A 27,663-nucleotide genomic window follows, 5' to 3' on the forward strand; every position below is an offset into this window, starting at 1 on the left:
TGTAACATACTTACAGAAACCCATCATAGACCCAGTGCTACGGTGGGCTGCATTCGTTACCTTAAGCTAAGTTGTTCTTGGCAATATTTGGTTGTGAATAGTTCCTGGGATCAACACAGGAATGCATGGGTTCCTCCATGATGAGAGGCAAGGGCACTCTGCCTATGTTCGGAGAGACATTATCATGCACTTTAAAAATTCCACCCTAACAAGCAAGATAGACTGAAGCCGTAGCTTCAGGTAGGTAGTGGGCAGGTAGCAGCCTTTTGAGGACGTTTCGCTAGAGCGAATCGGAGAACGAAGCGGCCTCTGTTATTTTTCCGAATAGCGGAGAGAACCTCAGCTGAGGCCCAGAGAGGGCGCAACCCAGGGCGGAACCGCACCCTGCTTGCTCTCTCGGCGGCCGTAGTGCTCAAGAGGACGCGAAGGGGGTGGGTGCGATGAGGTAGAGAATGGCCGCGCATGCGCAGTAGCGAACCTAAGCGGCCGCGGTGATGGCTGCGCAGTGACGGTTGGATCTAACGGTTGCTATTGACATTGGAGCTGGGCGTGTGGTGGATGGCTCTTGCGCGGAGGGCGGCTGGGAGCAGCGAAGCCGTTAGCTCTGCGGAAGAGACGCAGGGAACCCCGTGGTAATGTGGACGCGCTGAAACTCTAGGCGGAGGAGCCTCCCCCGCCCCTATCAGAGCCGGGCCCAGGCCGTCGCCCTGCGCTGGGCTCGCGGATCCTGCCACCGCCCCCCGATGCGGGGCCTCCCCTCTGCCTGAGGCGCCCTGGGAGGGCGAGGGAGCAAGGCCGGCATGGCCGGCCGCCTGGAGTAGTCCCTGGACAGCCGCCGCTGGTAGCAAGGAAGAGCTGCGGCGGTGGCAGTGGCGGGGGCGGGGGGAGCAGGCAAGTGGAGAAAAGCAGGCCCGGCCCTGGCTGTGACGGCGCGTCGATGCGGGGCTAGGAGTGCAGCCGCCCCTCGGCTTGCCCTGCCTGGGCGCGGAGCCGCGCTTTCTTCTCAACCCGGAGCCGTTGGCCTCAGCGTCTGCGATGAACCCGGTGAATGCTACGGCCTTGTACATCTCCGCCAGTCGCCTGGTGCTCAGCTACGGCCCCGGGGAAGATCCGCAGTGCCTGGCCGAGATCGGCAAGCTGCTGCCCTACTTCCGGCAGTCGCTCTCCTGCTGCGTGTGCGGTGAGTGAGGCGCTTTCTATTGTTCTGGGCCGCGGACGAGCCGGCACCCTCCTTCTCCCTCCCTCCTTGTCTCCGTCAGTCCGTCCGTCTAGTTTGCGCTCGCCTCCCCTGTTACACCCACTGAAATGGGCAGGGAGCAATGCCGCCCTCTTTTAGGGTAAACCTCGCCAGCCGAGAGACGCATGCCCTCAGGTCTTACTCTGTCCTCTAGGGAGTTTTGAAAGTTTCCTTCTCTTTTGTCGTGTTTTAGAAACTGCTTCACAACTGAACTTGCTTGCCCTTTGAGAAGATTCTGTAAATGGAAACTTGGCTGCATTCTCACGATACAATAAAACAAAACTACATTTAGCATTGTGTGTTGTGCAGACTCAGTCCTTGTAGTTATAGTGTGTTCCGTGTTAATTTCAGACAAATAGGCTAATCGAATAAACTGTGATTAACTTACCTATGGGTATATGTGTCCTGCAAATACATCCATTACTTACAAAACAAGCAGAATTCGAGTGGTAATTTTAAAATATACAGCTGAAATGCTATTATTTAAATCCTTCCATATAGTTGGCTTCTGAAATCATTTGGAATAGCTACCCTTTTCATAAAACTTCATAATTGGTGCTATACTTAATTTATAGCCTTTATTTGCTGTTCTAGAAGGATGGCTTATATTTATGCATTTTTTGTTGTGGCCTCCCTTGTATTTGTGATATATAAAAATGTAAAGTGCATACCTTTACTCAATTAGAAATACATATGTTGTATTACAGTAAGAGTATTTAGGGTTTCTGTTTAGAGGTGTAATGTGACTTTTGTGTATCATGTTAAGACTAGAATATGAGGTAGAACAACAGGTCCGGAACAGTAATGTTCAGAAAACTATTCCAACTTCTTAAGACAATCTACACTGAAGTGGCAGTTCTCTGACTTCAAAGGGAAAGAGTGATATAAATAGGTGAATCACAGTTTAAGCTGTTTGGTTCTGTATTTTATATATTGGATAGGTTTTTTAATGTTATATGATTATTTTTTGAATTATTTTGTTTTGTTTTGTTTTTTTGCTGTATGCCGCCCAGAGTCATGTTGTTTGAGTTAAGCAGCCGTATAAATTCATTAAATAAATATTGTGGTGATTTAAGATTACATTATGAGGTTATGTTCATAGTAGATGTTTTAATTTATTTAAAATCCAGAATGTTTGTGCTGTCACTAATACTATTTATGTTAACTAGCTTATTAGTGCCAAGAAGTTTGTGCTGTCAACACCACAACTTTTTGAAGAGTCTGTGATAATATCAGTGCCATTGTGTGTATTTCCTGCATGCATGCATGTATGTATGCATGCATACATACATACATACATACATATATATATATATTGCCTTCACTGTTTCTAAGCCTTATGTACACCTAATAACACTTCATGAATCTTGTGAAGTAGATGTGAATCCAAACTGCCTTCCCCAACCCATATATACTTTTTTTTTTTTTTTAGGTGTCACAAGGGTTTATGTTTTTGGCATAATTCAAGAATTAAAAAATGGCCAATCGTATCTGTATTTGAGAGCCAATTTGATGTGGTGGTTAAAGACACTGGGTAAAAACTGGGAGACTTGAGTTCTAGTGCTGCCTCAGGCCCAAAGCCAACTGGGTGACCTTGGGCCAGTCACTGTCTCTCAGCCTTAGGAAGAAGGCAATGGCAAACTATTTCCAAAAATGTTGCCAAGAGAACTGCAGGGACCTGTCCGTGTAGTCCCCGGGAATCAAGACTAACTTGAAGACACTGCTGTATTTTCTTTATTTGCTGTTGTAAATTGCATGGAATCTCTGTGATTGGAGAGTATACAGATCTTAATAATAATAATAATAATAATAATAATAATAATAATAATATAATGATAACTATACATTCTAGATGTTACTTTTAAGGAAGATTTTTGATGTGAGTAGAATAATATTAGGGACATAATACTTAGTAAAAAATAGAATAAGGTCGTCCCAGTGTACTGATGCACTCTGCTTGTTTTAATACTCAGATAGCAAAAGAAAACAAAACCTACACAGACATGTTAGAGTATTGAGAGGCTGTTATTAAAAAGATTGGATTCATCTGTTGAACCAACTTGCAGAATGTGAACATGAAATTCTACTGTACAGTGAGAAGTTGTAACATTTTCTGCATTTCATGTTAATGTGTCATTTTGTGTTATAGCTGTTGCATCTTAAAATTAGCAATACTGAATTAAATACTGAACGTGAAAATACAAAACAGTTTGCTTCCAGATTCAGTTCAAAGTGCCAATAATATATAACGTATAAAGCTCTGCATGGCAAGGGGCCAGGTTATTGGAGGGACTCTCTCTCCCCAGTTAGATCTACCCATCCCATCAGGATTGGCAGGAGAGACATGTTACTGGTCCCATCTATCAAGGAACATCGTCTGATGGGACCTAGGAGGAGACCCTTTTCTGCTGCAGCACCTGCCGTTGGGAACATCATTCCCCCTAAGGTTAGACTGGCCCTGACCATGCTGGCCTTTCGGAAGGCTCTCAAGACAAGGCTTTGTCATACTGACTGGGGATCCAGTGGTGGTATGGAGCCTGTTAGCTGGTTGTATTGTTACTTATTGTATGGATTGTACTCTCCTGCAAATTAAGTTTTAATTGTTTTAATTGGTTTTTAATTGTTTTTATTTTGGTTGTTTATTTGTAACTATTTATTATTTTCTGTTTTTAAGTGTATGAACCATCCAGAGTCACATATGTGAGATAGGCAGCTATATAAATTGAATGAATGAATACATAAATAAAATAGTAAGTTTTGCATTGCTTTTGTTAGGTCTTGGATTTTCCATTTCTTACCACTACTCTGAATCTCTGTTTTTAAAAGAATTATCAATTATGTTGAAAGGGACAGTGTAGTTGTTTTTTTTTTAACTTGCCTCTGAGTGTCACAGCCAGGTATGTATTTTATTTTATTTTATTTTATTTTATTTTATTTTATTTTATTTTATTTTATTTTATTTTATTTTTCAACCGTCCATCTCCCCCCAATGGGGGAACTCTGGGTGATTCACAATAAACATTAGAACATAAAATATATAAACACACAAAACCTTAAATTAAAACATTACTAAAAAGGAGAGACCAAGAGGATGAAAAACCTGAGGTTGAAGGCAGAGGGCTCTATGGGGTTAGCCATCCCCATGCTTGTATTCCTACCCCACCCCAGGCCAGGTGGCAGAACCAGGTCTTCAAAGCCTTACAGAAGGCCAGGAGTGTGGGGGCTAATCGCACCTCCGGGGGCAGGATGTTATTATTATAAAGGTAACCCATGGCAGCTTGGCATCTCAGGTAGAGAACCCAAATTTTGCTTATTGCCTGATTTTCCCCAATATCTCTTGTAATAGAGTAACATAAGATTCCCCTTTAAAATCAATTATAAAAAAAATAAAGTAAACCATCAGTTTTAACAGATTTCAAGTGAGCAGATTTCTGATACAGGGGACAAAATTTCCGTCTGGGCATTACCCCAAATAAAGTGTACTGTATATGAGATCAGATAACAAGATATCTCTATATGAAATAAGATAAACAAGATAGAGAAAGGACTGCAGCAAGGTTGCATTTCCTTATTCAACCTGTATGCTGAAGTGATCATGAGAAAGCTGGAACTTGAAGAATCAACAACCGGAGTAAAGATTGGAGGAGGAACATGAACAATCTTTGATATGCTGACAACACAATTCTCCTCTCAGAAACCAAAGAAGGCCTAAAACATCTGATCGAAGGATTAAAGAAGAAAGTGAGAAATTTATCCCCTTCTTGAACATCAGAAAGACCAAGCTCATGACCACTGTTAGGAATTGCCAGTGAAGAGATCAAATGCATGCAAGAATTCACTTTCCTAGGATTGCAGATTGGTCAGAACAGTGAATGCAGTCCAGAAATAAAGTGTCAAATCGCACTAGGTCACACAGCAATGATGAGCATGAATTGAATATGGAAAAGCAAGGACATCAGCCTGGCAACTAAATGCAGATTAGTCCACACCATGTTTCCCGTAGCTACTTATGGTTATGAAAGTTGGACCATGAAAAACTAGACAGGAGGAAAATCAACTTGTTCAAGCTGTGGTGTTGGAGAAGGCTCCTGCGCATTCCTTGGACAGCAAAGGTAACAGGCAAATTCTGGAGCATATAAAACCAGACATATTGCTGGAAGGCAAAATCACAAAATTCAGTCTTATTTCGGCCATGTCACGCGATCAAACTCACTGGAAAAGGCAGTTATGCTCAGAATGATCAGTGGTAAAAGAAACAAGGCTGCCAAAAAACACAGTGGCTAGACACCATCAAAACCAACATCAACCAGACCATAAAACAACTGAGAGAAGCGGTACAAGATCAGAAAATGTGAAGAGAGCTAGTCCATAGAATCACCGAGAATCAGACATGACTGAATGGATATCATCATCATCACATGAAATAATCCAGACAGTTTATATAAGAACTATGTCATTTGCATCAATTTTTGTTATTTGTATAATTGATGCAAATTACCTAAATTTTGGACCGAATTGATATTTAGATTTAATTTGTGCTCCATCTCCCCGAATGGTCCATTAATATGAGGGTTTACTGTATAAAAAGTTAAATAATTGCTCACTTGGTTGTTGTTGAGTTTCTTTAGTACCCATAATGGTACCTGAGGTTAGTTTGTGGCTCAAAGTGTTGTGCAAACCTGGACAATTAGATCAGTTCAGTAAACTCTGATTAAGCAAACCATAGGCTAAAATTTTGTACAAACATAGCCCATGTGCCTCTTTAACTGAAGCACTTGTCTCTATTCATAGACTACCTTGAACCGTAAGCAGATGTGATAGCAGAAGGGCAAGAAAAGTCTTGTATTATAAAGGAAGCTTTTAGGTTAGCAAGTTAGGTCCTAATTGTGCTTATTTTTGACAAACTGAGTTTGGCACTTTTTTCTTGTAACTTTCTGCAGAAAGCAGATTTTAAGCAGCAGCACCTTTCATTCTGGAGCCAAACTGTTACTGTCTTCTAAGAGCAATCTTTATTTTCAAATAATTGCATACTAGCCCGTATAAACTTCAGTTTGAGGTGAGATGAATATTCTGACCAATACCATGAGGTCTACAGCCTAATCTACAACCCATAAAGTCAGTAGAATTCAGTGCTTTGGTTAAATGATTTGAAATGATGGTTCGAGTCTTGTATTTTATGATACCTGGAAAAAAGTTAAGATGTAAAGGCTGTATCACTTACTATTTTTACCAAAAAAAAAAATCAAGAGTTTATCTTTCATTTCTGTAAGTATAACTGCTTTAGCTCAGTTTAGATCTTTGATTTTGTATTCTTGATAAGCTCTGGATTTTCTAGGGAGTTAATTGCATTGAACACAGTAGAATTTAGTTTCATGAATAGGATTGTGTTAGTGTTAATGACCCAAAACATTGCTATTTCTTCAGCTCAGAATCATACTAACACTTCAGTCTGTGTGTGTATTGCTTGATGTCTCCTTGTTTCTGCCATAACAATTTTGCACTCCAGCCCTTCTTCTTTTCCTGCTCTTTCAAACAGTTGAGGGCAGATTTCTTAATAAATATAAGAGAAAAATATAAAGTAAACATTACTTAAATTCATGTATTAGCAAATGTTCTTGATATTTTTAAAAGTTTGCCTTAGAATCTATATAACCTGGGGTTTTAGTAGCCTCTTTAGGAAAAGTGTTGTATAAGTAGATGTTTTGTTTTTGAATTCATGGAAAAAGATGAAATTAAATAATAAATTGCATACTTTGTATTCCTTTTTTTAATACTGAGACTGCTTAGTTCAAGCTGAGAAGATTGTAATAGTTAAATATCCTGATTGTGATAAAATTTTATAACCCAAAAAGAGGCTTCCCCATGGCACCAACATTCTCCCTGTTCTTTTGACCTCCCACCTGGTAGTAGCAAAGAAGCTCATATAGTATTATGATTTCATGTGCTGAATATATTATTACTGCTACTGATTTTATCTTGAAGGTTCTGCTATTTTTATTTTATTTAAATATCATATGTTTATTCTTTAAAGTGTCCAAAGAATTGTGGCTAAGGAATATATGTGCATGAATATTCCTCTTCCTCATTCATTTCTTGGTGATACTTATACAACAACTAGATTAAATGAGAAAAAAAATATAAGTGTTGCAATACTATTGATTCTGACTAATACAGAATTTAGACTAAAGCCTGTACTTTGAGTTAGACTAGTGTTACATTATTTGGTTTAACCAACTGCTAAAGAAGAGAGTTACAACAGCTGAACCTCTCACTAGAATTATATACAAAAATACCCATCATGCTATTCCCCTTTAAAATAACATGCCAAGTGCAGAAAACGAATAAAAATAGTAATTAATTAATAATAAAACATAGTAAGCAGAAGATATTAAAAGCATGTGATAAGAAATGGAAATATATGCCAGGAACACTACCAGATGTGCCCATAGATATTGATCAACTCTACCCATTATGGTTTTGGTCAATCAAGACTTTCACATAACACTTGGTGAAGAAGAAAAGATGTAGACTGGGTTACCAGCCTTAGTCATACTCAAGCTATGTGCAGTGTTTCCTGCAAATGGTAAGAAGAATGTATTGTCGAAGGCTTTCACGGCCGGAATACGATGGCTGGTGTGGGTCTTCCGGGCTGTGTGGCCGTGTTCTGGAAGTTTTGTTTCCTAATGTTTCGCCAGCATCTGTGATCGGCATCTTCAGAGAGCAGGAGCATAGACAGGAGCAGTTCTCTCTAGGCCAGCATACTATTACCTGTGTCCCATCAATTATGTGATACATGCATTAGACCAGTGATGTCAAACTCAAATAGAAATGGGGGCTGCTAAACTGTACATAAGGATCCCTGCAGGCTACATATTGACTTAGAAAGCTACACATGTTTCTATATATTTCATTCATCCTCCCACCACCCCACTCTGAGCTTCCTCCTGGACTACTGCCAAATTATCACACAAACCACCTCCTATTCCCATTTACCACTTTTCTGCAATATTCCCTCTAATTTCTGATGTCCTGTCTATAGAAAAAAATGTCTCGTGCAGCTTTTCCCAAATCAAGTACAAATTTGTGCACCACAATATGACAATATAAGTAAATTGCAAATGCATGTAATAGTTTTTTATTTATATATGATTTTATTGAAGTTTTTAATTACAGTAATAAAGACTAATACAAACTAAACCCGGAGAGAGAAAGGAAAGTAAAAGAGAGTAAAAAGTACAAAGAAAGAAAAAAGAAAAGAAAAAGGGAAGAGTAAAATAGAGAAAAGAAATATGTAAAGAAGTGACTTCCAACCTTCATCACAAGTATAAACAAGTTAGGTAGCTCTTCACCCCCTACAAGATTGTAAACACATATCTCTTCTTCCCATAACCCATCCCTTAACTCTAAGCAAATCCATGAGACAAACTTTTCAATCCTGGTGTCAGCAAAAAGTTTGTAACGGGTTGCCAGAATTTCATTAAAAATGTGTCTTATTTTAACCTTGGTCAACTAAACCAACTTTATATTCCTTCCTTTTACCTCTGAAAATCTTGATCTTTAATTCATTCAAATATTGTTATTGTTGTAGGATTTGATCTCCAATAAAAAGACATTATCCAGGTCATTCTCTTGGTTTATCATTTGCATTTCCCCTTTAATTTTTAAAACTTCAGCCAGCTTTTTTGTATATCCTTAAAAAGTCCTTATCCGGGTCATTCTCTTGACCTGTCACTTGTATTTCCACTTTAAATACCTTCTTTGTCTTGAAATCCACTTTTTTTTTAATCCAGTATTTCTAATTCCACTATTTCTGTATCAAGCAAGATTTGTTTCACATCTGTTATTCTTTCATTAAGATCCTTTATACATAGTCTATCCAAAGAAGCAGACATCATTACTGATATTGTTGATACTGTGGTTACTAATTTCTGGCCCCATTCTTCGAAGTTCTCCTTTAATATTTCAAATGTTAAAGTGTTTTGTTTCATTTTGAAGTCAAAACCAAAGGCAGGTTTTTTTTTCTTTTAGCCTGGAATCTTTAGTCCCCTCTAGTGTCCGATTTAAATCATAAGGTCTTTCATCTCTGTTATGACTTACAGTAGACAAAATAATTCTGGTTCCCATGAAAAGCTCTTTATTTTATATCGTTAGTTCCAAAATCTTATAGTAAAACTTTAAATATTCCAAATTTGTCTGGACCCTTAATTCATTTATTATAACTTTATTAGTTCAAAATCGTATTTAGTTTTTGCCATTCATTTAAAATTCTTTAAGTTCTTAAACTTATAGTTAATTTTTAGCTTGTTCAGAAATGAAGTTAGATTTACCCAAATGGCTTTTCAAACTTGTCATTCCAAAGATCTCTAATAGCTTTAAGGTGGTTAGATAAGCAATTTCCTAAAGTGATTACAAGTGAGGTTAGCAAACATAGTGTCCTTTAAAAGGCTCCACCATAGTTGTGAGCTTGATGATTAATCCCCTTGTCTCCCGGCACTCAGACCCATGGGAGACTGCTGTCCTGTGGTCTCATGAGGAACAGCTGTCTGGAGCACATGTGGGCGATCTCCCATCCTCTCCTTGTCCAGAGAGGTTCCAAAGAACTGGTCTACTTTGGTCTTCGCTGTGGTTGTTGTCTGCTTTCCACGGAGACGTGTTTACTTCACTATGCCTCCACTGGAGTGCAAATGTATGTAACAGTCACCTGTTAAAATATTTACATATTTCATAGTATAGAAAATAGAAAGTATAAAAATATGTCGCATACACACTTGAAAGTTGTGCCTTCAAGTAATTTTGGAGTCCTGGCAACTGCCTGTTGCACTTTTCTTGGCAGCATTTTTCAGAAGTGACTTGGAAGTTCCTTCTTCCTAGGGGTAAGAGAAGTGACTGCCCCAAAGTCACACAGCTGACTTCGTGCCCAAGGCAGGACTAGAACTCACCATCTCCTAGTTTCTAGTGTGACATCCTAATCACTGCACCAAACTGGCTACACACCTATACAGTTACAGATTATAATACAAACTCACTAATCATTGATAACTGTAATCAATATTTTGAAAGCTTGTGCGCTTGCTTGCTTGCTTTCTTTCTTTCTTTCTTTCTTTCTTTCTTTCTTTCTTTCTTTCTTTCTTTCTTTCTAATTTGATACTGTAATGAAAGAAAAACTCAGAAAAAAAGAAAAGTATTATACAAAAAACATTTAGATCATCCCTTCATTTTTCCCATTCTTTCCTTCTCTGGATGTATTCTGAATTTTATAAAAAATCGTATTTTTAAATCAATAAAAATTAAAGTTAACAACAATCATAGAGCTTCTGCAGCCTTAAACTCAACATATATTAATTAAACCTTTTTTGGAGAGAGGAGGGAAATGAATTCAGCCTGTTTTGGAGAGAGATGTTCCTTCATGCTCTGGAGGTTCTGGCATCTGGAGCAGGACAGCTACCAATGCAAGGCTGCCTACCTGCTGTCCCAGGGACAAGGCACAAGCTCACTGCCTCACCTTAATTGCAGCATCAAGGTTGCTTGGCGCTGCTGCAGTGCAGACTGGGAGGGAACTCCTGTCACGTGATGATCCTGGTTAGCCTATGCTAACTTCACTGGTGCAGTTAAGCCAAAGTGGCAGATTTGTGCAGGATTCCTTGTGAGTTGTGAGCCTGGAGTTTTGTGGTGACTGGTGATTAAATTTATTACTATTTAGCTTTAAAATGTAACATTATCTACATTTTAGTGTATCCTTATTTTATTTTGTTAAATATTTCCCAGTGGTATTTTAATCTAGTTTGGGTCACACTCTGGAATTTTGTGGGCTGTGTATTTGACACCTCTGCATTAGACTGACACACACTGAGGGTGCCAACTAGAAGTAATAATCAGAATGTAGAAAGTTAGTTATGATGTACAATAGATGCGCTCCTCCGTACATGTTCTGGTTGTGGCCTATTTCTATCAAGAGCTGAAATACCTATTTTCCCCCAGTAGTTTTTCAAAATTAAGTTTTCATGTTTTAAAGGCATTGGGTAGGTTCTGATATATTTTAGGATTGTTTTAGTGATATCTGCTAGAGTCTTGGGTTTATGCTCTACTCTGTCATAGTTACAAGGAGATTAGTAGAAGCTATAGCTTCTGTTTTCAATTAAATGCTGTTCAGTGATAAAATCTGAATTTAGATGTATTGGCTAGTCTTTAGTTCCTTATTAGTTAGACAAAACAAGCCAACTTATGAAAGAATCGCAGGAATATTTTATATCAATCTTCTAGATTGAATTTCTTTCCACAAATTAGAAATACTATTTAAAGGCAAATTATTTAACAATATGTTATATTCTACAGTTATGCAGTCCTTCTGCATAACTAGGTTATCAGTGTAACATTTTAAAGATGTGGTTGTCCTACCATCTGTTAAAAATGTGCTGGACCCTATAGTACTGAACATTTTCTGTCCAGTTTTCAAGCTTCATTTTTGGGGGAAGGTTGTAGAGAGTGTGGTAACGCAGTACCTCCAGAGAACATGGAGGAAACAGATTATCTGGATCCTTTTCAGTCAGAATTCAGACCTGAGTAAGGGATTGAAAGGCATTGATGGTGCAGTAGTGGGATGGGGTGGTGCATCCAACCTTGCTCTTGACCTCTCAGTAGCTTTTGATACCATCAGTCATGGTTTCCTTCTGTGGAGTCCTTGGGGTTCTCTGAGCTTGGTTGTTTTCTTGCAAATGTTTCGTTACCCAGCTAGGTAACATCTTCAGTGCTAGAATGGAATGGGGTTTGCTCTCTGTTTATATACTGTGGCATGCCCTGCCAGCATTGGTGAGGGTGTGGGTTTTGTTTTGTTTTATTTTTTCTCCTCTGGTAGTCCCTTGATTAGGGTATTGTTTACTGCTTGATTGTATGTCTGGTGATAATCTTGGTGTTATTCTCTGCTTGTCTGGGTGATGACTGCTGGTGAGATGTTCTGGTCTTTTGTTTTCCTTTCTATTGTCTCTTTTGAATAGCGTGTAGCTGTTGTTTATCTCTATGTGCCTGTTGATGGCTGCCTTGTCTGAATACCAAGCTTCCAAGAATTCCCTTGCATTTTTGGATTTAGCTTGGTCTAAGATGCTGACAGTTTCCCAGTTGAAACTATGGTTGAGTCTGTCCATGTGTTGTGAGATTAAGGAGTTTTCATCATGTCTTCTGACTGCTAGTTGGCATTCATGGATCCCCTCTGCAAGCCTTCTACCTGTCTGTCCTACATAGTGGTTGTTACAGTCCTTACACTGCGTGTTGTAGATGACTCCTGTTTTTTCTTCTTGGGCTACTGGGTCTTTTGGTTTGCTTAAGATGTTTTGGAGGGCTTTAGTTGGTTTGCGTGCTACGGAGATGCCATGTGGTTGTAATAGTCTGTTGGTGGTTTCTGAGACATTTCTGATGTATGGCAGTGTTACCTTTTCATAGCTTGTGTTAGTTGTGTTGTAGTAGGTTGAGTGGTCAGGCACTTTTTGATAAAGTTGTGTGGGTATCCATTTTGTTGGAATATGTTGTATAGGTGGTCTGTTTCCTTTTTCTGCTGTTCTGGGTTGCTGCAGTGCGTTTGTGCTCGCTTGAATAATGTTCTTACACAGCTCCTCTTATGGGAGGTTGGGTTGTTACTTTGGTAATGGAGTACTTGATTCATGTGGGTTGTCTTCTGATAGACTCGGGTTTCTAATTTGCTGTTGTTTCCTCTGCTGATGGTTCCCTTGAAAAGCTCTTTATTTTATATACTACTTATTTTCAGTTTGATGGACAAATATACCAACAAATCAAAGGCACGCCCATGGGATCACCACTGTCAGGACTCAGCAGAAATTGCAATGCAGTGCCTAGAAACTATAGCACTTCCACACATACAACCTAAAGTATGGATCCAATATGTAGATGACACCTTTGTTATAATAAAAAAGGAACAACTAGAGAAGACACATAAAACCATCAACAACAACTTCAAAAGAATAAAATTCACCAGAGAGGAAGAAAACAACAACATGCTACCCTTCCTGGATATCCTCATCAACAGAAGAAACAACAGCAAATCAGAGAACCCCAAGGACTCCACAGTTCAACCCTGAGCCACACATATTCACTTCTAATGGTTTCCTTCTTGAGCAACTCTGGGGATTGGGAATGGGTGGTACTGTGTTGTGATGGTTTTCTTTCTTTCTCCCTTCAGGGCCAGTTCCAGTCAGTTTTGATAGGGGAGGAAGCTTCAAACCCATGCTTTGCAGGGTTCCATAGGGCTCAGGGCTCTCTTTAACCTCTATATGAAGCATCTGAGGAAGGTCATTGGACAGTATGGGGTAAGATGTCATTGGTATGCTGATGATACCCAGCTTTATATTTCCACCCCTGGCCACCCAAGTGATGCTGTGGAGGTTCTGTCTCAGTGTTTGCAGGGGTTTGGATGGGGAACAAGAGGCTTCAGCTTAACCCTAAGAAGGCTGAATGGGTATTATTGTCTCCTGGTTCTAGAGATCTTCTGTCTTTAGTTCTAGATGGGCCTGCACTACCCCAAACACAACCAGTGTGCAATTGGGGATCCTCTTGAACTCACAGCTCCTGCTCAAGGAACAGATGGCAGCCATGGTTAGGAAGACCTTTATACAACTTCATGTTGTACACTAATTATGCCCTTTCCTGGACCACGAGGCCCTGCTCACAGTCACTCATGCCTTGGTCATCTCCCAAAAGGACTGTTGCAATGCACTTTACATGGGACTACCCTTGAAGGGTATCTGAAAGTTACAGCTGGTACAGAATGCAGCAGCATGGGCAATTATGTGCATTCCTTGATCAGTGCATGTTATACCTCTGCCCATGAGCAGAACTGGCTGCCAGCATGGTTTCAGATTCAATTCAAGATGCTGGTTGTAACCTATAAAGCTTTTCATGGCATGGGGCTAGGTTATCTGAGAGACCGCCTCTCCTTGGCTATGACCACCCATATCATTAGGTTCAGCAGAAGAGGCATGCTCTGGGTCCTGTTTATTATGGAGTGCCATTGGCAGGGCCCAGGAAGATAGTTTTTTCTGTTGTGGTGCCCACCCTTTGGAATATCACTCCCTTAGAGATTAGACTGGCCCTGACCCTATCGGCCTTTCATAAGGCCTTAAAGATATGGTTCTGTGTAATGGTATGTGGGAATGACCTTGGGAGACAGGACATTATCATCTTTATTTTGGTCATTGACCAATAAAAATAGATACAATAAAACAGACAACAATATTACCCCTTTCATCAATAACTACTAGCAACCATTTGTGGGCGAAGCTTACACATTATGTGGCAAAATTTTGCAACTTTTAAAGAAATAGATCTGTCTTGATTATTTAACAAATAATGCAAGTAAAAATTATCGGAATGCCCGGGGAATTTAAATAAAAGAGGGGTAATCAGCTGAAAGCGAATGTCCCTATAATACTGACAATACAAAAGAACATGTCCTGTGGTTTCAATGGCACCTGTACCACAGGGGCAGTATTGAATATCATAAGGGATTTTCCTGTATTTTCCTTCTAAAACAACTGTAGGGAGAGCGTTAAATCGAGCTAAGGATAAAGCTCTCCTGAATTTTGGGACTGTAATATGGTACAAGTATGAGACTGGTTTGTTCACTAGAATTTGGTTATTTGCAATTATATTATGGGTAAAAACAGCAGTTTCTGCTTGGCCTTCTGTATCTAAGATCCTTTGCCTTAGTAGTGACCTGGCTTGGTCAAACTCTAAAGTCAAAATGGCATCGTTGGAAAGGGAGACAGGACAAGACCCGCAGCCTAGGTAATGGTCTGATAAGAGTCAGCTCAGTCCCGAGGTAGGAGAAAAGCATGGGAAGCATTTCAGAAGAGACCCTTCTTAATTTTCCAGAAACTAAAAAGAGAGGAGGGGAGAAGTAGATTAATTCATCTGGATGTGCCTCTTGTCTGGACTGCCATGCAAGGCTAACATTCTGTCACCAGGTCTGAGGATCAGGAGGTGTGGCTTAGCCCATACAATAGTTGTGTTGATTTGTTAGGGTTTTATCCTGACTGGTTTATATGTGTGTTGTCATTTCTTGTTTTTTATGGTTTTTATGCTGTTTTTAACTATTAGTGGCTGCCAAGAGTCCTGAATTTGAGATAGGCGGCCTTTGAATTGAAATAATAAATAAGCAAGCAAATAAATAAATAATAATTTATTTGAGCAGAATCTGGGGGGGGAAGCAACCCATGCCAGCTGTTTGGGCTGGTGCTAAATGGGGCTGGTAATGGCTGTGAGTATATACCTCAGTGAGGCCAGACTGGTCATGCCACTCTAGCTTCTTTTGGGGAAGAAAAACTGCCATTCTAATTGTGCTGCTGCAGCTCAGCTTTGTAAAGGATAGAGATAAGAAGCTATTCTGGCAGTGCCAGCCAGTGTGTTATGCTAACTTGTGCATATGCCAAGCTGGTCTGGTCTACTCTGTTACTGTTTGGGGAGAGCAGTTTGTTTATTGGACTGCCACTGCCCAGCTTTTATGGACTGGGAGAAGTTGTTCAAGCTGGCAGCAGCAGCCAGCTCATTACATTGAACTGCACTCCTTTTCTTCCTCACTGTAAGGTGTTCACCTGGCAGCAGGGAGACTCAGGTCTTACTCCACCTTCAGCTATGGAAGCTCAGTTGTTCAACAAGATGGGCAGTGACAAATTTGATATATAAATAAATAATAAATAAATAAATAAATAAATAAATAAATAAAGCCAGTTGCTCACTCTTAGGCCAGTGTTCTTCAGAGGGTTGTGAGGGAAAATGAGAGCAAGGAGAGCTATGTATGCCCCCTTAAGCTCATAAATGAAAGATGGGATATAAATCTAACAAAATAAATTATTATTAGATCGGGGATAATAGATAAATATAAATTATTAATAATTGGTGATTATTTGACGATTGGGTTAAAGGAGATACTGGTGTGCTTCTCTAAACTCATATCTCTTTTCATTGATAGTTAATGCACAATTTTTTATTAGTAGTTTACACTGAACAGAGTCTAGAAAGAGAGGCTGCAAATCATGAAATCAAAGAGCTCAGAAGTGCTAATTCTTTGGTACCTATGATGCATGGAAATTTGGATGCAGTTGGAGCTTAACATTTAAGAAATCAGGAATAACATTAGTGAAATGTGCAATCTGAGTTGCAAAACATCAATATTAAACAAGAAGGAAATGCAATAGAATTGGAAGATGTCCATTGTCTTGCTACTCTGTGTGACCAGTGCATATGTTCTTGTGTCTTACTTGGTCCACACAACTATGTATCTTCATCAGGGTTGCCTTTAAGGAAAAAATACTGTTTTTCCAAAAGGAGTATTCTGAATCTGGGAAAAGTAAAATTCCTCCAGATTATATATTCATTAATAACATGACTCCTTAGTGGAAAGGGGATGCAAGAATTTCAGTTACAATGAAATTTGCAGAAGATGCTATAACAAATAATCATAATAAGTTGGGAAGTTAAGTATTTAAGGCACAGGTGGAACCTGTGCTCCTATTTTCTATACCGTTTCCTATTGAGACCTTATTTTATTTTAGGATTTTCTGTCCTTATGAATTTCATACGCAGGACATAGTGGAAGTAACTCTGTAATGCTGTTAACCATTTAGCACGCAGGCATCCATAGTTGTCAGTAAGGATACAGTGTATAGCCACTGGTGTTGCTTATCTTTGAACTAAGGTTTTTTGTGAAAGAGAGAGGATGGCTCTGTGTGATTCCATCTCATAACATGTTTATTTCTGTGGGTGGTTCTGTCATTGTAGCCCTGTTATAGGTGCACATTTGACTATGTTTGACTATATCTGAGGCAGACTGTCTCTATAGAGAGTCTGAGATAATAGCTATCCTCCTTTATTTCTTTAGAAATCTGTTGTACATGCTGTGTTTGTGCAAATGTCATCAGTTAAGTGCCTTTTAACTTACATTGCATTTTTCTGTCTGATACATTCATTGTTCTGTTTGGCTTTCAGTTACCTAGCGTGTTACATATGTGCCTTGGGGATTTGTTTGGTGACAGAAAGAAACTTGAAAAAAATAACACATCTTTCTAACATTTGTCTCTAATGTTTACAGTAATATGGCATGGATGGAGAACAACAAATTCAGTGCTTTGAAATGGCCAAGTCAAATTCCAGACCTAAGTCCCATAGAAATTTGTTGTAGGACTGAAACAAGCAGTTTATATTAGAAAACCATCAAATGTTACTGAGCTGAAACAGTTTACTATAGAAAAATAGGGAAAAATTCTACCAGCAATGTGAAAGATGGATCATCAATTATAGGAAGTGTTTGATTGCAGTCACTGCAGATAAAGGTGGTACAGTCTTTTAGTGAATCTAAGGGAGTGATTACTTTTTCACACTGGCATATCACATGTTGGAAGACTTTGTCACTGTGGTATTATTTGTTCACTGAGACTTCCTTTATCAGCAGGATTCACATGAAGCTCTGATAATATTCAGTGGTAAAGATATGCAAGAATTCAGAACAAGCAAAAGGGAACAAATAGTTTTTCACAGAAGTGTAAAAGAAACGCATTAAATCAGGACAACAGTGTGAATATTAGACTTGGCTTCATGTGCACAGCAGAGTGAAGTCTAGTACAAATCTTGATTAATAAAATCCACAGGATTCAGTGATTACAGAGAGAAAAATCATATTACATATTTGGTATTGGATTCAAAACCAAATGGTATATTGATTGGAGAGATTTCTGTACTTTGCACAGTTCCAATTCCTTTTCTATCTTTCTGTTCTTCTAGCCTCCTGTTCCTGCAATTTTCATATCTGTTTCCATTTTACCCATTACTAGTCTTGTCCCTTTCAGTTTTCTTATTCTGATCCTAGTATTTTCAGGAGATAAAAGTAAAAGTATCTTCAAGTCAAGCTTGACTCTGAACTTACATGGATATACCCATACACTTTTAATGGTGTGATACAGAAGTGGTTTGCATTGTCTTTTTCTGGGATATATTTTCAACTTCCCAGTCTGATCTATATTTGTAGCCTTTACACATAGTTCCCTCTCTACTACTGTATTACAGATAGTCCTTGGTTAACAACAGTAATTGGGACTGGAATTTCCATCACTAACCGATGTGGTTGTAAAGCACAATATCATGTGACTTCATCACTTAGTGATGGCAATCCCAACAGTCCCCATTGCTGTCATTAACTGAATCCCACCAGTTGTTAGGTGAAGACTCACCCCAATTCAAGCCATTCCTGGCCTGGTCCTCCCAGCACTGAGCCTCGATAAGGTAAGGGACTGCCTCCTCTTGAACTCCTCTACCTGCCTATCTTCCTCCCATATCTGCCCTTTTGGCCACTTGCCTACCCACTGCCTCCAGCTGCCCCCAGCGCTACCCGGCAATGCCACCTCACACCACTACAGTACCGCCTGGGGCCTTTCATGCTGCAGGCTTCTCTCATGCCCCACCCAGGACCTTTTTTCGCGAAAGAAGCCCAGCGCATGAAAGAAGGTCTTGACCACACTGGCGCAAAAGAAGGACCTGGCTAGCGCAGGTGGGGCCTTCTTTCACATGCTGGGTTTCATTTACCAAAGAAGGCTCTGGGCAGGGCACAAACAGAGGCCCTGGCTGGTGCACAAACGGAGACCCTAGGTGGGGTGGGAGAGAAGCCCTGGCTGCACCAGCATGCCCTGGCCAGTACAGTAATGGCATGCAGTGCGGTGGTATGGCAGCAGGCAGGGCCAGGCGGTGGGGGCAGCTGACGGCAGTGGTTAGGTGGACAGCCAAAAGGTGGTTGTAAATGGAAGTGGGCCCAAATTTTGTTCATGTGACTGTGGAGGTGCTATAATAGCTGGAACTTTGAGGATTGGTCATAAGTCTGTTCAGCAAACGGTTGCTGCACAAATGGATATTAAGCGAGGACTATCTGTAATGCATGGCTTTTAGATCAGCCAAGGTTCCAGAACCTTTCAGTACATGCATGGTATTAATTAGATTGGTAACAAGATCCATTGCAGAGCTTAAAACAATTTCTGTTGCACAGTTTCGTGTTCCTTGCGGTATTCTTTTCCTTTTACATTCATTTTCCTCCTGCTTCGCCTTTTTAAAAAATCTTCTCTCGTGTTAATTCTTGAAAGCCATCATCCATTTGAAAATTTTATTGTTTTTTGTTTAAAGGGTTTCTCTAACTGCATTATGTTTTTATTTTTGTTCACCTAGAGTTCCTTTTGGTAGATGGGTGGCCATAAAATTTTATTTAATAAATAAATAATTATACCCTAATGCTTAAGGATTTCAAGCAACATAATTATTAATTCAATTTTCTATTGACCTGAAATGTTTCATTTATTAGAGTTATCTAGTGTTTGGAATAAATTGGTAGATTTGGATCTATAGATCCAGTAGGACCCTATAAAGCATTTGAACAAGATACTTTGCAAAGCAGGTAACTGGTGGGATAATTTTGAAGCAGGCACAGGAGGCTTGCAAAAGCTGTGGCTGCTTTAACACTTCAAAGAGAAGTCCTTTTTCATGGTAACACACTTGAGGAAGTATGTCTTTAAAAGCTTTGCCTAGTTTTAATGTCCAGTGCTTTGATATCATTTTTCTGGGATGTGTATCTGTATATAGTGTGCGTAGAGAATCTGAATGATAAATAAAATAAATTAACTCATTATTTTAAAAATCAAACCAAATCAAAAATTTAGTTACGGTCCAAGACCAAACACATTTTTAAAATGTAATGTCCTGTAATTTATTCATTAATGCTTATATATTTCTTGTGAATTGGGTAAAGCTTATTTCTGTTTCATTACAAATCTGATGTATAAAATTTATGTCTGGATCACACTCAAAATCATTATGCTAGTTGCTATTTGGTGGTTATATATTTATAGAAAATTGGGATGAAATCATTATCCAGATATTACAATGCTTTGTGTGTGTACCTAGCACTATGTACGAGTATTAAGGACGCAGCTGAGAACTGAACTGTCCCTTATATTTTTCTGTACATTCTAATGATTATTTTCAGTTTGCTCCTTATTGGGAATTTCTCTCATTTAATATTTGCATTTTCATCAGTTTTATTTTGTGCCTTATCTAGACATGACATAAGTAGCTTTTTCTGTGATAACTTCTCAGGAAGTATTTAAACATTTTGGCTTGCAAGCATTAATTTGCATTTGTATGTGTATTCAAAGACATATTCTTAAGGCAAATTTGGAATGTAGCTCAGAGATGATAGCTAGTTCTTATTTGCCATCTGTAAAGATATATTAAGAGCCTTTTACTAAGATCTTAGCTAAATGTTGTATTTGCCAATAAGCTTTCCCTATGGAGAATCTGAAGGCTTTCCACCAACAGGCAGAAAAAATTAGGGAGGGAACACGCTTACTTTCTAGGTGAAGTTACTGGCTATTGCTCACCACTATTGTCTTAAGAGTTGATTTAAGAAGAAGAGGAGCAATGAAAAGTACTCTAGTTCATCCCCCCACTATTGATATTTTCAGCATTGCAGGTTCTCAGTGTCCAGAATGGGCATACATAATGGCTCAGCAGTCAAGTAATATCTGCAATGGATGACCAGTTTCTCTGTTTCCTGCTTTATACTTTACATTTGAAGTATTGGAAAGCCCCATAAGAATATTAATATTTTAAACATGATGTGTGTGTATGCATAGGCACCCTTCCACACATGTGTACAATTTGGCCATCCTTTAAATATTACAGTATAGAATATATACTTTTTCTCACTCCATGGTTAGTCTTTATTGACAAAAAAAATGAACTCTCTGTTTTGCTTCTGCTGCTTTGACCTAATTTGTGTATTCTTCCCTCTTCCTTATAAACAGGAATATTATAAAAGAAGTCCTTGGAATTTATACTTCACTAAAAACTGAATTATGTCATATGCCTATTTATTAAATTTTATCACTTATTCAATATAAGATTACTTATATACTTACATATACTTATAAGATCAATTTTTTAAAGTTAAAACTAAGGTTTATATCACACAGTTAACCAGAGAACATATTAGAGAGCCTTGGATCATTAGATCCAGAACAACTGTCAAATGTAATTGGGGAACTGTAGAAACTCCTGTATCTTGCTCTAATATTGAAAATACTAGAGAACTGATATAGTGAAGATGAAAGTGTGTGCTGCACAGGTGTGATGATACTTGTGACAAATTTTGCTGTTAGTCTTATCAGGTAAAACATACAGCAGTGGTATTACACAGACTTTCTAACTGTTGAAAAACAATATTTGAAATTTCTTTTGAGTTTTTATAATCTCCTTTTTTTTCCTCTTAGGAAATCTGCTACAAGATCCAATTGCACCTACCAACTCTACATGTCAACATTATGTCTGCAAAACCTGTAAAGGCAAAAAGATGATGATGAAACCATCATGTAGTTGGTGCAAAGACTATGAGCAATTTGAAGAAAATAAACAGTTAAGCATTCTGGTGAACTGTTATAAAAAACTATGTGAGTACATAACACAAACACCACTAGGACGAGATATTAAGCAAGCTGTTGACAGTTCCCCAGATCTTTTGACTTTGCTTAAAGATGGCACCCCACTCAGTGTTGACACAGAAAAAGCATCTGATGAAGCCTTGGCATTGTGTTTGATCCATTCCCCATCACCTTCAACTTCAGAGTATGCTAATGAGCCTCCAACAAGTTGTTCCATACCTGAAAGCACATATGACTGTGATATAAAAGGCTCCACTGTTAATGGTCTGCCCAGTTGTAATGGGCTCTCAGTAGATAAACTTGGAGTAAATATTCCATCCCCTGAACATGCAAATACAGTCAGTGTATGTAATCCTGGACAGTACATAAAAACTGAAGATATTTCTAGCAGTCTTCAGCCTATGTGTGACATAGTTTCCCCTGGTGACTTGTGTGCAACCGGCATTGATATTCACAGTTTCAATGAAGATATCAAACCTGGTGATCCTCTTTTACTTAGTGTTGAGGAAGTGTTACGGAGTTTGGACTCTAATGCAGGAGTATGTAGCCCTAATCTGCAGCACAGCCTGGAAACCAATTTAACAAATGGCCCGTTTTTGCAGCTTTCTCCCCAACCGACTAGCCACAATGTGTATATATCAGTGGATGCTTCACCTCATGGGATTTCATGTACAGCTGCAACACCTAAGGTAGCAAAATTAAACAGAAAGCGATCACGATCAGAAAGTGACAGTGAAAAGCTTCAGCATATTCCAATTTCTAGCATTCTTTGTGGCCCAACATTGGGAGCCTCAGCTCCAGTAATGATGAAACAGGAATCAAAGATGTCTTTGCAGTCAATAGCAACTGTACCTAATGGAGGTACTGCTCCTAAAATAGGTAAAACTGTACTATTATCAAATAAAAGCATGAAAAAAAATCTAGACCATACCACCAAGAAATCTCATCCAAAATCTAAATCAGGAATGCTAAAAAAGTCAAAAGAGAAAAATCCTAGCAGTCATGTTATGCCAGGAAGTCCAACAAAAACTGTGTACAAAAAGGCACAAGAGAAGAAGGGGTGCAAATGTGGCCGAGCTACACAAAATCCAAGTGTTCTTACATGTCGTGGTCAGCGCTGCCCTTGCTACTCAAATCGCAAAGCTTGTTTAGACTGCATATGCCGCGGCTGCCAAAATTCATATATGGCTAATGGGGAAAAGAAACTGGAGGCATTTGCAGTGCCAGAAAAGGCCTTGGAGCAGACTAGGCTTACTTTGGGCATTAATGTGACCAGCATTGCTGTGCGCAATGCCAGCACAAGTACCAGTGTAATTAATATGACAGGGTCACCAGTAACGACATTTTTAGCTGCCAGTACAAACGATGATAAGAACTTGGATGAAGCTATGGACATGAGATATGACTGCTGAGTCATTCTTTCTTTCTCCCCTCCTTTGGTAAGGGGACTGCTACAATTTTGAAGGCAGCTATGGTTCTGTTTAACTTGCCGGAGCTCCTGCATATAGATCACTTGTATCAAGTGTTTTCATTGCTATGTTGTGTGTTAGTGTCAGGGAAATAGTTTGCTGGTAATTGCGGAATTATCCCAAAACTCTCTTTAGTTCTTACAACACCTCATAGTTTGAGATCAAATGCTAATGTAAATGATTTTTTAATACACAACTACTTTTTTGGCATATACTGACCTTGTTGTACCAATTCATGCTTTGTGCTTAATCAGAAATTGATTTAATATACTGAAATTATTTCTAGTCAGTCCATCACAGTTGTGCTAATTTATGATGTATCCATGTTCAGTATCATTATTGCAAGAAAAATGACATGCTAAACCAATAAACACTTCAACAGCCAGTCTTGTAATACCACATTATTTGTGGATAGGGAAGTTAATAATTCAGCACCTAAAGTTTGTTCAGAAATAAAAATATTACTGTAATTGTCCAACTACTGTATGCTGACCTGAAACCAAGAAACGATCATATTGGTCTTTAGCTTCAGTTGATATCACTCAAGACTTTCAAATGCTTGATTATCTTTTGGGGAAAAAAAGTTGGCTCTCCTGTTTTTTAATTTCACACTATTTTTAAGTTTACAGATTGATGTCATTAGTCTGTGTCATGCTTAACTTAACATTCATCTTCAGAATATTTTTGCTGAGTTCATTATGAAATAGATACTGTATTTTTTTAACTCTGTTATGCTAGTTGGCTAAAAAATAAAAGTGGTTTAAGTCTTATGCCAAAGTTATTGAGACATCATTGTATTTTAGATTCTAAAATCGAACAGCTATCAACACATTCTTGCAGTTTCAGGCATATGACACTGTCAAGACATTGTTTTCACTTGAAATTACCATGTCTCTTCTTCCAAGATTAGGTGCCTGGTTTTCCTCAATTTACATTCATAACTTTGCTTTTGCCTGGTTGGAACTAGGATACACAAGGTGAAATGTAGCAGGGACCTGGATTAAATCCTACAATGCAACAGTAGAATATGTCAAGCATGGAGGTGTGGTAGTTGATAACCTTAAACAGCTGATAAAAACCCTGCTGAATATGCAGGATTTTGAAATTAATTCTAAGTTACACCATTGGAAAAGACAACACTTATTGAAAATATGTTGAAAATACATGTTAATTCATATCAGTTTTATTTTCTCCAGGATTGGTGTCTAATATTAATTTTTTTTTATTTGCATAAAGTATGGGCTGACTAGAATAGAAAATATTGGGTTGTATCCCATTAAGCCTCTTCCTCACAGCCTCCATGCTCTCTCAAAATCTGTTTTGGAGGGTTCGGGGACCCTTTGGAGGGAAGAGAAGACTGTTGGACAGGAAATGTCCTGTTGCACAAATCAGAGGTTTCTCTTGCAACACTGGATTTTGCCCTTTTTCTTATCTCACTATATAAAGGACAATGTTCTGATTTAGAGCAATATTTTAGTAGCTGTTGTAAAGAGAGATTATACCACAGATACTTAAACACCTCTATGTTTGCCATCTAATTGTTAACTGGTTAACATTGCTAATGAACTGTAACATTAGATATGTTGGATTTGGCACAAAGCATGTAAAATGATGGTTACTAGGTCTAAAAATAAGAAAAAAGTTTTGGATACCAGTTGGGTGATGTCTCCTTTTTCTTCTGTAGTGTACCAGGTGTCATTTTATGTCAATGTGAGCAAATAATTATTTTGTTGGCTTTCAGATTTGTTTTTCCCCTGTCTTTTCTGTGGGTGGGGCAGGGTGGGGGAGGGGGTTAAAGCCATAGGAAGAAGAATGTGATGTAAGTGTTCAGTATGTTTTTTTGTTTCTGTTTTGCAAGAAGAGTTGAAAAAATATTTTTGATAATGAGAGTAAATGGTGGAAAATGCTCTTTAGTATTCTTGTCTTTTTTGCAGCCAACCTCTTGAATTTTGCATTTAATTTTCAGTTTAATATGTCCTATTAAAATATATCAGTTAAATATGAATATGACTTTTATGTGGACCAAATGGAACCTGCCATTATCTGTTTTCCATGTTTGAACCTTACTTGCTAAAGCAAAACGTATTATTTCAGTATCTTAAGAAGGCTAATCAAACCAGAAGTCTGGATAATTGTTCTCATACACAAGGTGCTATTTGGAAATATCCATCAAACTTTTTTTTCTTTCCAGAGATTTCTGATAGTTCAGTTATGAAGTTCTACTGTGTCATAAATATGCCTTTTCTCCAGACGGAATAATTTCAGTATTTTCCAGCTACACTAAATAGCATTCCATTAACTGGTTATTTAAGTTTTAAATGTTCCTTGGAACTGTTTATATGCTATTCTGCATCTTTGTTACTGATGGTTAATTCAAGTTTGTTTTAATGAAACAAGTTTTCTTCTATGCTGCCATAGAAGCTAAGGTAATAAATGTCAGTCTTAAGATTGAATTATGTAAAACAACATAAAATATTTAGTGCTCTGAATACTTTTTTAAAAATGTCAGCGCTTAAAATTGTTTTATTCCCTAAATGGGCATTCATAAATTTAATGAAATAATAGTACACCCTATACCATTGCTAGCAACAAAAGGCTGTCAAAAGTACTAGTTTTGAATCCCTATATTCTGGCAACTTTTCTTTGTTGTTTTGGTTATAGTAAAATGTAATTTTAGAGAAGGAAATTACACGAATGCTTTCTCTAATCTCTTCCACTGTTGCCTCTTAGTCTGATTGAATGAAAATATGTTTTATACTTTACTAGGGGAAAAAAAAGGATCTTTTTTGCAACATTTGCCCAGTCTACCTGTTGCTATAACTGCTTCATACACAATTTTCTTCCAGAGCAAATTTTTTAGTAGAAAAAATGTGTAAAGTATTGCCCAAATGTTTGTCACACAGTCATTGTTCTGAGCATTCACAGAACAGTAACAAAATTGCACTAAAATTGAAAAATAAATGTAGAAAAATAACTTTCATATTTAAGTTCCAGTAGGTAGTCATATGATGTCCAAAAATAGCTGTGAATATAGTGATCCCACAAATTCTGGATTCAGATGTCAATACATCTTTGTAAGATTCATAAACAGAGTTGCATAGAAAATTAGACAAATTACAGTGATGAACAGGCACTAGAATTTTTCTTTGCAATCCTGCTTTGTGAGCATTATTTCATTTTTCAAAAATGGAAGCAAAGTTATATAATTTTGAAGTTGGAAGTGCAGTTTGAATGGATGAATGTTTCAGTTGCATGTTCTAGTCTCCTTCACTGCAAAGGTTCTAGAATTTATGACTTTGAAACCTGGTAGTGTGCATAGGTCTCTGTCTTTGCTTCTTAGGGTGATCTTCTACTAGTATTAATGTAGTTTGGATTGTAGTCCTTACTGTTTAAATGTTGTGAAGGATGTGTATGTGGTGGGAGTAATGCATTGCTTTCTTGAAAACTCACAGCTTAGGTTCTGATGTGTTTCTTTCAAAATGCAACTTCAGTACCTCTTCAGTGATGTGGCTGAAGTCATCAAGTCATCGTTTTGGTTTTCTTTAAAGATTGCTGTGGCATTACCATTTCTACGGAAAACTGTAGATGGTGACATTAAATAAAATTTTTATTCTCTTTTCTTATAATGAATGCTGTAATGCTGAATGGTGTTACATATTTTGCCCAGAGGCATAGCTATTTAAAACTCAGCTGCAGGGCAGATCACACTTCCAACGTGTTTGACTTGTTTAAGGCAATAACAGATGGATCAGTTTGTACAATATTTTTTAGCACTCTTATTGTGCAATCATGTTCTGTAATGATTCAGCATAATTCTGTTTTACAACCCTTTAAAATTATTTCATATATTTATTAAAAATCAAACTGCAGTGCTGTTCACAAGATAAAAATTGCAAAGTGTGTGATTTTAGTATAGCAGTTACCAAAATAAATAACTGGTGCAGATGTTTAGGCAAAAACATGGAAGAGAAATAAATACTTTGTAACTTCACAGTTTTTCAAAAGGACATTGAATGGCCTTGCATCTTTTTCCAGCTGCTTTCTTTATCATTGCAGTGGTTGAGAACTCACACAGATTGGGAGGGAGGAGTTTGCAAAGTTTATTTCTTAATAATTTTTAGAACTATTGATGTTAACAGCCACATGTACTTCTTGAGATTAATAGGTCAAACTAATTGATCCAGTATCTTGGACATGAATTCTAATTCTAGTGTGAAAACCCCAAGAACTCTTGGCCAAGTGAGATGAGAAAAAACTTAGTATCAGAGTTGGAAGCAACCATTCACTCCATAACATTCAACTTCCTTCCAAGTACTGTATCTCTATCATATGGTTGTCCAGTTTTTTTCATTACATCCAGTGAATGGCAGTTAATCACCACCTTTGATAAGTGGTTCCACTGTCAACTTGCTATTACTGTTAGGAAGAACTAATATTCAATTGAAATCTGCCTTCCAGTTCTCAATCTTTTTCTGTATGA

At 38.2% G+C, this 27,663-nt stretch overlaps 1 protein-coding gene across 1 annotated transcript; it reads left to right on the top strand.

Moving 5' to 3' along the window:
- The first annotated feature begins 229 nt into the window (after positions 1-229).
- MSL2 (MSL complex subunit 2) lies at positions 230-27,007 on the top strand. Its single transcript, XM_007435036.4, has 2 exons — positions 230-1,180; positions 21,547-27,007. The coding sequence occupies exons 1-2, from the start codon at positions 1,036-1,038 to the stop codon at positions 23,124-23,126; spliced, it is 1,725 nt and encodes a 574-aa protein (XP_007435098.1). The 5' UTR covers positions 230-1,035; the 3' UTR covers positions 23,127-27,007.
- The last annotated feature ends 656 nt before the right edge of the window (positions 27,008-27,663 follow it).

Source organism: Python bivittatus, unplaced genomic scaffold (assembly GCF_059951505.1).
Source record: "Python bivittatus isolate LINGU-HERP-01145 unplaced genomic scaffold, Pbiv_v1 ctg000980_np1212, whole genome shotgun sequence".
In the NCBI taxonomy this organism is placed as follows: domain Eukaryota; kingdom Metazoa; phylum Chordata; class Lepidosauria; order Squamata; family Pythonidae; genus Python; species Python bivittatus.